Here is an 11,185-nt window from a genome sequence, read left to right as displayed (position 1 = left end):
CTACTGGAAACCATATTGTTGCAGGTTTAGATCATTATCCTTTAGAGGAATGTTCAGATTTTTTTTACGTCTATCCCTATTTTATACCCACCTATCATGTACTACTTAGGCGGGTTTCATTTTGACATACAGCCATCCCTTTCTTCATACCGGACACACAACTCAAGCGTGTCTCCAAGTTTCCAAGTGTAAAAAAAGACAAACGCTTCATGGTTCAGCCAAAAGCAGCATGGTGCTACAGCAGTTTAGCATGGTGGTTTTGAATGGTCATTTTTACAACTTTACAGTGTTTGTCACTCTGCTGCGGCACAGCAAACACAGTGAGAAAATTATCAATAAAATAACTTTACATTTTTAAAATGCGCACTCAGCTTTGCTACTATAAACTGCTGAAACATTGTTTCAGCTGTGGTTGAACTGTGGAGCTTTTTTTGTTGTTGCACCAAATGAAGATTGTGGATCCCCCCCCCCCCCATTGGACTGTAGACAGCAAGACAAAGCTGCATGTCCAGTATAAAGTGAAGGACGGGTGACTACTAAAATAGAAATGAAACCTGTTTACGAATGAGCGGTGGGTATAAAAATATGGATCAGCTTTAAAAAAAATCCGATCTGTTCCTGAACCACAGCCTTGAGCTCCGCTCTCCTGGGCTCAGGCCTGTCTGTCACCAAGCACATCGGAACAGCGGGAGTAATCGGTGCTCGTCCTTGGCCATCCAACCCGCCAATCAATAAATCACTGTCAATGACGCGACAGCTATTCTCAATTTAAAGCAGACCTGCCGCCGAGCGACTACATTCAGTATTCATGACTGCTTATGTAGTAAGTGCTCTGGCTGACATTCATGCATCATAAATGAGCAGAATAAGACATTTCTGAAAGTACTTCCGCCTAAAGGGAGCGTGTGCGTCACGTTGTCATGGCGGAGGTTACGCCGAGCTGAAACGGCACACCAAACACTACGTGCTACGCGCCATATGGTACGATATTTATAGCGTACAAAGGGCATTTAATATCTGAACTTCTTTCACGCTGTTTCTTGTGTCAGCTGTACTTGTGAATTCATGCGCTACCAGGTACTCATAAATACTGTATGCTGATGCTAATGCTGGCGTGTGTGCTTCCTTGTTTGACATCGGTTATTTGTCCCCAGGCGAAGGCTACGAGCGCACGGTGACGGTCGACGATGAAGACAGCAAAATCCTGATTTACGACAACTGGAAGCAGGTGAGCTACCGCCACCGCCATACCTCTTAGCTTCATTCACCCGCCTCGCCGCCGCCGACACCGGCTCCTTTATTGTGTTTGTGCTTCGCTCACTTGTTCCTGTTTGAGGCCCTTTCAGCTCGTGCTGATTCAGTCACTCATATCACTTATGCTCGAGGAAAGGAGAATAGCCGTTCATTGGATTTCTCTGTGTGACACGTGACCTTGAAGCGAATGCATGGATGTCTTTGTAGGGTTGTAATTTGTGTGTGCGCGTGCATACCTGTGTGTACATAAGTGTGTGTGAGGTGCATGAAGGGGTTAGGTAAGTATGCTTCTCTTTATACTCTTATATCAGAATCGGATCGAAAAAGAAACTAGTATTTTTTCTTCTTTTGGACCCCCCTCCCCAATTGTACTTGGCCAATTACCCCACTCATCCGAGCCGTCCCGGTCGCTGCTCCACCCCCTCTGCTGATCCGGGGAGGGCTGCAGACTACCACATGCCTCCTCTGACACACGTGGAGTCACCAGCCGCTTCTTTTCACCTGACAGTGAGGAGTTTCACCAGGGGGATGTGACGCGTGGGAGGATCACGCTGATTGCCCACCCCTGCATCTATCTACATTGTTTTTCTATTTTGCGCCTTGTGAAAAAATAGCTCAGCTATTTCAGCGTCTGTCAGCTGATCTTTTTTTTGCGATACTAGTGATGTAATCGGACACACTCATTTACATACAGCCAATCAGATCAAGTCATTAAAATATGAAACCCCGCCCACCCTTATCACCAATCCCTGCTTGCACTTGTCACTCAAAGGTCAGCTTGTGAATATTAATGAGGACTAGACCACTCCCTCACAGGTCTTGAGACAATTGAGAAGAGTTATGGCTAAAGATATAAAAAAAACATAATTTGTTATGAACAAATAAAAAATGTTGTTTGAATGTTTTATTCATCCTTGTTCATTGTTTTTAGAGATGAGTGAAATCTCATTGCTGATTTCGGTCCAAGTATAGTGTGTGTGTGTGTGTGTGTGTGTGTGTGTGTGTGTGTGTGTGTGTGTGTGTTGGTAGCCTACACACCGCTTACAGTCTGGCAGAGCAGCATTGAAGTCCACTCACCTGGAAAAGTGGAAATGACTCACATTCTCACCTAATTTGCTCCAATTCATGTTGGTGGTTGGGTTAATAGAGGCTTGAATGGGGTGAAAGCACAAGTCTGAGGTGGAAATTCTTAATACTTTATCAGCACTGTGCAGCAGCAGAGAGGAGGAAAAAAACAGCTTGTTGAAGGTTTTTCTGTGCAACCGACAACTGAGGACAAAACCAAGAAGCGTAGCGTAATAATTGGCTGTTTGTTGGTATCTGATGGAATCGGGGAGTGTACTCTCATTAGTGTGCTTTTTGAAGGGTGCATCAGAGATACTTTGTATCCCCTACTCCAGATGTCCACTCATCCTTCAGGGGCGCTCCCCTAAAGGTTCAATTATTCACATGCAGCTGCATTCAGCACCAGGGGCCTCCTCTGAAGGCAATCTTTGATTTGATAGCACTTCTTCACATCCTCACTTAACTTGATTCTCACTCATCTTTTTTTTTTGGAGGGGGGGGGCTTTTTCCTCTCTCATCGATTCTGCCTGGTATAACCACCCTGCGGCTGCCATCCTCTTCACACACACACACACACACACACTCTCTCTCTCAAGTTCTTTCCTCTCCAGGCCCGTCTCTTCCTCTCTTGTGCTTGTTTGCATCGCTCTCTCGCCTCCCCAAGTGCTGGCCCTTTTCTGACTTGGTTAAATCTCACCGAAAGTTAATTGCATTTGTTTTTACGAGGAGTGGTATTGGGGCAATGGAAGCAAGAAGCAGACCCGCGGGAGGCTTGGAAAGACTCCAAAGTGGTTAGCCAAGGGGAGAGAATGAGGACTGGGAAATGTCCCATTCTATCCATCACTACATCTACATGCTTAGCTTCATACCTTGATTTAGACTATACCTCAGCTATATCTCTAATAATGACAATAGGTTTATCTATATTATATCACCTTACAAGGCTAGTGCTTCACTAATTACAAAATTAAAACAAGGGGAAACATGGTGAAACGATATAGACTGTTCAGTGTAAACAAACTAAAAGAAAAACAACAGAGCAGTATCGGAATATATTTTAGATTAATTTTTCTCCCTCACATGGACAGTAACGTGTATACACACACACTCATGCGCTAATCACATTCCCTATTTATTTACACACTCACAAATCATCAGATTGTCATGTACATATCCCTTCCTGTCAAGCTGCCAATCACACGGCACGGCTTTGGACCAGCGCAGCAGTGGTGAGAGAAGTGTGTCATGGCACACATTCAGTCTGCTGCAGTCCCCAGAGGCAGGCGTACAGCCCTGCAGCTAGCTGGCAATGTTTTCTGTGGGGCAACCCGGCCGATACCCTCGCTTCTGCAGCAACAACCCTGTGCACACGCCTGCACACACACACACACACACACACACACACACAAACACACACACACACACACACACACACACATATATATTTCTATATTTGTGAGTAGAGCCCTGCGCGGGACTGTTTTCTTAATCCTGCTCCTGCCCGCTCCCATTGGATTTCTGGCCATTACTTCCTGCTCCCACTGGATTTCTGACCATTACCGTTCGCAGTGTGCTTGTCCGCTCCGGCCCGCTGCCACATACATTCTGACCATTCAGGCCTGCACAGTAGAATTCCATTGATTTTGTGTCTTCTCCCATCCTGCAGGGAAAACACATTATTTTACAGTGTACTATTAATAAAGGGATGCATACCTGTCGGTAAGAACGGAGCGAAATTACGTTCTAGTGCATAGTTACATTGATGCTAGCACAATAATTACATATCTTCCAGCGCAATAAGTACACCTATTCTAGGGCAAAATTAAACTGTTTATTTGACTTATTATTTTAGAACCTATGTTGTTTGTTTTGCTGAGGTTGTTTTATATTTCCCAGTGTCTTTTAACGCACTGATCAGGAGTAGCGCTCCTCTCTTCTGTTCTCCTCCTCTGCATTCATACATGACACTTTAATGTACTATCAAAAATATTGCACCATTAAATGCAATCAAAGAATGAATTGACTGCTTTGCAACAAAGTTTTTTATTCAGCTGATAAAAAATAGAAATAAATAAGGGCTGGGGTTGAGTTGTTGCCTCAAGTGAAGGAGTTCAAGTATCTCAGGGTCTTGTTCACAAGTGAGGGTAGGATGGAGTGGGAGATTGACAGGGGGATTGGTGCACCATCAGCAGTAATATGGATGTTGTACCAGACCATTGTGGTGAAGAAGGAGCTGAGCTGGAAGGCCAAGCTCTTAATTTACCAGTCAATCTTCGTTCCAACCCTCACCCATGGTCATGAGCTTTGGGTAGTGACCAAAAGGGTGAGATCGCAGATACAAGCGGCTGACATTAGTTTCCTCCGTAGGGTGTCTGGGCTCAGCCTTAGAGATACAGTGAGGAGCTCGGACATCCGGAGGGAGCTCGGAGTAGAGCCACTGCTCCTTCGCGTCAAAGGCAGCCAGTTGAAGTGGTTCAGGCATCTGATTAGGATGCCTCCTTGGGTGCCTTCCTTTGGAGGTTTTCCGGGCACGGCCAACTGGGAGGAGGCCCCGTGGTAGACCCAGAACTTGCTGGAGGGACTACATGTCCAATCTGGCCTGGGAACATCTTGGTATCCCCAAGGAGGAGTTGGCGGGCGTTGCTGCGGAGAGGGACGTTTGGAGTGCCCTACTTAGCTTGCTGCCACCGCGACTCCACCCTGGAGAAGTGGCTGATGATGAATGAATGAATGAATGAATGAATGAATGAATGAATAAGGGCAGCAACTATGTTGGCGCCACAATCACTGACAAACACAACACGGCCATCTAGCAGTGATGCGTCTGTTCGAAATGCACGGAGTTTCCCAAGCAGCAGGTTCCTGATCTTTTCTCCTGGTTTTGACACACCATCTTCGAAGGAAGCTGCAAACGACACCCTTGAAACGAGACCGAAATCATTGTTTGTGTAATGGATTGTGCTGGATATGAGTGATGTTTTGTGGTAATCCTCAGTCCATATATCTGTTGTGATGGCACATCCATATGTTTCGATGATGGGCTTTATCTCTGTTGCCGCTGACGCCTGTGGTGCTTGAGCTCTCCCCTCCACACGTCTGGATACAGTGGTTGGGTGAGGCAAAACATCTTTTACATCAAATGTGCCATATTTAGCGACTACATTAACAACATCTTGAACTATGTGAACAAAGCCTTTCCCGGTGACAAAATCATACGGCCAAATGTCTCTACAGCAAAGTGCGACACATTCTCAATTATATCTTGTTCAGTATGTGCAGGGAGACATGCTTTATCTTTGAAAGACAGCTTACTCTGACTGGGGAAAACAGGGCAGGTATGTCACCTCAATCCAGAGGTGCCGGACTTGTGCCCGTTGTACATTAACACTTTTGCACATTTGTCGCAGCTAACAAAGTCCAGTTCTTTCCCATCTTTGTCTGTCATAGCTGAGAACATTTTCCAAATATCAGACTGCCTTGTTTTTTTTTGTATTGTAATGTCCAACTTTGGGTTTCTTTTCAACTTCATTTGTTGACGCCATCATTCTTGTTAGCGCTAGCTAAATCTCGGGACCTGCAGTTTATTTTTTGACTGCCCACAGCAAAATTAAAACCGACCGCTCCTGCGAGATTTGTGTTGGGTCCCGCGGATCCCAATTCCAATGCAGTCCTGTACTTGTGAGGACCCCTCACTGACTTCATTCATTCCCTAGCCCTTAACTCTAATGTTAACCATTAGAACTACATGTCTAACCCTAACCTTAACCTAATCCTAATTCTAACCCTAACCCCAAGTCCGAACCCTAAAATAGACCCAGGAAGGAGCGAGGACCAGCAAAAATATCAGTACTTTGCAAAAATGTCCTCACTCTTAGGCACTGGTGACACCAGCATTCACAACAGTGGTATTTCAGAGTAGAATCGGTTCATCTGAATGGAATCATGTGGATTTGCTTTCGGTAGCAAAGTACATTTGCGCAATGACTTAATGTGGATTTCTCCTTTGGTGAATGTTGGCATGTGAATTTGTCGCTGTTATCCAATAGACAAACTTATTTAGGGGGCATCCAGGTAGTGAAGCAGTCTATTCCGTTGCCTACCAACATGGGGATTGCCAGTTCGAATCCTCGTGTTACCTCCGGCTTGGTCAGGTGTCCCTACAAACACAACTGACCATGACTGCAGGTGGGAAGCCGGATGTGGGTATGTGTCCCGGTCGCTGCACTAGCGCCTCATCTGGTCGGTCAGGGCGCCTGTTCAGGGGGAAGGGGGAACTGGGGGGAGTTGCTTGATCTTCCTGCGCGCGCTACGTCCCCCTGGTGAAACTACTTACTGTCAGGTGAAAAGTGGCTGGCGACTCCACATGTATCGGAGGAGACGTGGTAGTCTGCAGCCCTCCCTGGATTGGCAGAGGGAGTGGAGATGACCGGGATGGCTCGGGTGAGTGGGGTAATTGGATGGGTACAATTGGGGAGAAAAAGGTGGGAAAATCCAACAACAAAAAAAGGGAGAGAGAGAAAAACTTTGATTGTGTTGACCTCTGACAGGACAGTTGCTAGAGAGAGTCCAAAATGGAGGAAGGTATCATTTTAGAAGCGTCACATCATCCAGTTTCATAAGCTTGTGCTTTGCCAGGCTATGAATTGCTACACAAATTATATACAGCATGATTTCTAGTCAGGTGTGAAGCAGGAGTAGATGATATAACCATGTTTCATTGATTTAATTGTGTGTTTGTTGGTCGCTAAGCTTCTGGTACCAAAAAGGGCACGTGAAAAAAATTCACTCCGCCAAATTTTTGGTGTGACCAGAGCCCGATGGTTGAAAACACAAATTGGTCCTCACAAGTATAGCTGAACAAGAACACACACACACACACACACACACACACACACACACACACACACACACACACACATTTAATCATGCATCAGAGGATGTTAGAGGAGTGGGCCTCTGAAGCAGCTGGCTGCAGGGCTCAGGCCCTTCTCTGGCCAACACCGTTTTTGCCTCATTGCTCCCTCACGATGGAAACTGGCCAGAAAGCAGGATAAGAGGAAAACTGTATCATGCAGACGCCACACTTTTCCCCCCAAGCAGCTCTTGTCTGGAATCATAGCTGATTCACCTCTGCAGACCAACTTTGGGCCATAATTTGCTGTGTTGTGATGGGTTGGTGCACGGCCAAGGTGCATTAGCAGTCACCCAACTGAGGCAGGCCTCACACTACAGACACACACACACACACACACACACACACACACACACACACACACACACACACACACACACACACACACACACCATTCTTTTTGTTGTTTTTGAGCAGTGAACAGTAAGTACACCTATGGGCACAGACATCTACACACTAATAGCCAATAACGTAACGGCACAGAGCCACATGGACATTAACACACCCACGGTCTGGCATCATAGGAGACAGTGTGTTCCTCGTCTGTGTGTGTGTCTGTGTGCATTTGCACATGTGTGTGCATCATATATATTGAAACTTCCTGTGTGTGTGTGTGTGTGTGTGCGCGCACATTATACTTATTCTCAGATGTGCCTCCTCTCTTCAGCCAGACCCGGAGACGTTGTGAACGCTGTTGACGTTAGGGCGGACAACAGTTTAAATAAGTCATCTACTTTCCCAAAATAGACACAGCCGCGTGTTCGGCCTTGACCTGGCACCACTACACCGTCCTCCGCTGCCTTCATTGGCTGTTTGATACTGTACATAACGTCACTTTAAACAGCCCATCCTTTTCCATATATAGAAGGACGGAGAGATGTAGGTTACAGACAGCCAGCAGCACTTCCTCCCTTTTTCCTCCGCTGTGTGTAACCTTCAAGTTAGTCACACCTGTGTGTACCGTGGGCTTGACGTGTGTGTGTGTGTGTGTGTGTGTGTGTGTGTGTGTGTGTTTCATTATCTGTATGTGTGTTATCGTGTGTGTGCGCACATGCGTGTGAGTGTGTGTGTTTCATTGTTTGTATGTGTACATGTGTGTGTACGTGTGTGTTTAATTATCTGTATGTGTGTACGTGTGTGTTTCATTATCTGTATGCGTGTTTCATTATCTGTGTGTGCCTTTCATTATGTGTGTGTGTGTCTTTCATTATCTGTGTGTGTTTCATTATCTTTGTGTGTTTGTCTTTCATTATATCTGTGTGTATGTTCAATTATCTTTGTGTGTTTCATTATCTGTGTGTGTGTTTCATTAGCTGTGTGTCTTTCATTATGTGTGTTTCATTATCTGTGATTACCTGTGTGTTTCATTATCTGTGTGTGTGTGTGTGTGTGTGTGTGTGTGTGTGTGTGTGTGTGTGTGTGTGTGTGTGTGTGTGTGTGTGTGCATTTGTCATTTTCTGGCAGGTGTCCCAGCCAGTCTACATATTGGGGGTGTTCATTACTATTTGATAAGTTGAGATTAAAATATTCATAGTGGGGACGTTGAGGTGCACCCAGATCCAGAAAAATGTGGGTCAGTGCATCACTTTTATTTTCAGCCCAGAACTATTTCAAAACAAGTTGGTGTGTGTGTGCTTGTGCGACTGTATGTGTTACTCGTATAGTAGATGTACGCTGTCACCATTAGTATATTTGGCTGAAATGCAGCATAATTTAGTGCTCAGCAGTCAGACAGAAGCTTTGCTGCTGGTGTTTCAGCCATGTTAAACACATGCAGGATGTCATTTGGGGGAGATAACTGTGGGGGAGATAACTGTCGGGGGGGGGATAACTGTCAGGGGAGATAACTGTGACCTCACAACCTTGTTGCTAGATTATGGATGAAAGAAAGGAAAGAACAGAAGATAGACTGAAAAACATGTCATCTTTATTTATTTATCTATTTATTTGGGGGGGGGGAATTTTTCCCCCTTTTTCTCCCCAATTGTATCTGGCCAATTACCCCACTCTCCCGAGCCGTCCCGGTCATTGCTACACCTCCTCTGCCGATCCCGGGAGGGCTGCAGACTACCACATGCCTCCTCCGATACATGTGGAGTCACCAGCCGCTTCTTTTCACCTGACAGTGAGGAGTTTCACCAGGGGGACGTAGCGCGTGGGAGGATCACGCTATTCCCCCCAGTTCCCCCTCCCCCACGAACAGGCGCCCGACCGACCAGAGGAGGCGCTAGTGCAGCAACCAGGACACATACCCACATCCGGCTTCCCACCTGCAGACACGGCCAGTTGTGTCTGTAGGCACACCCGGCCAAGCCGCAGGTAACACAGGGATTCGAACTGGCGCTCCCCATGTTGCTAGGCAACGAAATAGACCGCTGTGCTACCCAGATGCCCAGATGTCGTCTTTTGACATCATCCTAAGAGTGAAGTTTTTTTTTCCTGAGACATCTGAGAGACGTTATGAGGGTTCAGTTTTGCACCTCAGACCAGACGGCTTACTGCACCTTTCAGGTTTTGCAGATCCTCTTGCAGAGATGTTTGCTCTGCTCTCTGCTGACGGGATGAAGTAAAGAGGCAGGTAATCGCTGTATTTGTCTGGGGTGTTGCGTCTACCCAAGCAGAAAACTGTCAGCTGGCATAAGATGCAGAACAGCATATTGATTGTAATGGGACACCTGATATATGTAGAAACAGGACATGCAGGATACACGCGGATAAATCGAACAAAATAGAATATCGTATGTGTCTTCATGCATCCTCATAGCGGACGTGGAGGCTCGGCTGCAGAGCGGCGAGCAGTTCAGTGTTTTGCTCTGACTTCAGAAGATGCGTGTGTGTGTGTGTGTGTGTATGCGCGCTGGGCATGAGGTCAGTTATTTGGTCCATGATATGGTCATTTGCTGTAAGGTCAGCATGTGTCTGTAAGTTTGTGTGGGTGGGGGGGGGGTGGCCTGGCTAGCACAGTCCAGATGGCCTCAGTAATATGTTTCCTTGTGGGAGTGTTGTCTATACAGAGCCAGAAAAGAGAGAACGAAAGAATGTGTGCGCGAGAGAGAGAGGGAGAGAGAGAGAGCATGCCCACCAACCCGGCTTTGCGTCTGCACTAAAGCCTTTTCATCCTATTATCCGTTTAACTTGACTGCCAGTTAGGAGGTCTTCTCCCACCTGCATATCTCCGCTCCTTCCTGTTTACTCTGGCTTCAGAGAGAGAGAGGGAAAGAGCGAGACAGAGAGAGAGAGACGGAGCGAGACAGAGAGAACGAGACAGAGAGCGAGACAGAGAAAGAGACAGACAGACAGACAGACAGACAGACAGACAGAGAGAGAGAGAAGCAGAGAGAGAAAGAGTGAGAGAGAGAGATCTGTATACCCATGACAACGTAGTTAGGATTAGTTGTTGGTCAAGCCAAATGGTCATTTGGAAGTATTATTGTGTGACAGTGTGTATTAATGTGTAGCCAAATGGTCACTTGGAAGTATTATTGTGTGACAGTGTGAATTAATGTGTATTTCGGGGGGCATTTGGTCAAAGCAGATGGGGAGGTGTTTGACATGTAAGCTTCTTTGTTGTGACCTTGTGTATCTTCCTCTGCAGAACAAATTACTGTGCTGCCCAAAGATTTTATCAGTTCATGTTCCAGTCAATGAGGAACAGGCACACACACACATACACCCCCCCTCCACACACACACACACACATGCACACAACCCCTCATGCATACACAGACATACACACACACACCCCATACACAGACATACACACACACATACATACACACCCCATACACACACGCACATACATACATATACACACACACACATACACCATACACAGACATACACACACACACACCATACACAGACATACACACACACCATACACAGACATACACACACACATACATACACACCCCATACACACACACATACATATATACACACACGATCACATCA

General features: G+C 46.2%; 1 protein-coding gene across 1 annotated transcript in view; it reads left to right on the top strand.

Moving 5' to 3' along the window:
• Nucleotides 1–229: 229 nt before the first annotated feature.
• The window catches only part of rem2 (RAS (RAD and GEM)-like GTP binding 2), a 46,606-nt gene continuing 35,650 nt past the window's right edge, over nt 230–11,185 (top strand). The window contains exons 1-2 of the mRNA XM_056293866.1: nt 230–320; nt 1,155–1,228. Of these exons, the coding sequence (XP_056149841.1) occupies nt 230–320; nt 1,155–1,228 (165 nt within the window). The remainder of the gene's footprint in view (nt 321–1,154; nt 1,229–11,185) is intronic.

Source organism: Lampris incognitus, chromosome 14, assembly GCF_029633865.1.
Source record: "Lampris incognitus isolate fLamInc1 chromosome 14, fLamInc1.hap2, whole genome shotgun sequence".
Taxonomy (NCBI): domain Eukaryota; kingdom Metazoa; phylum Chordata; class Actinopteri; order Lampriformes; family Lampridae; genus Lampris; species Lampris incognitus.
This window is presented reverse-complemented; position numbering and strand designations above follow the sequence as displayed.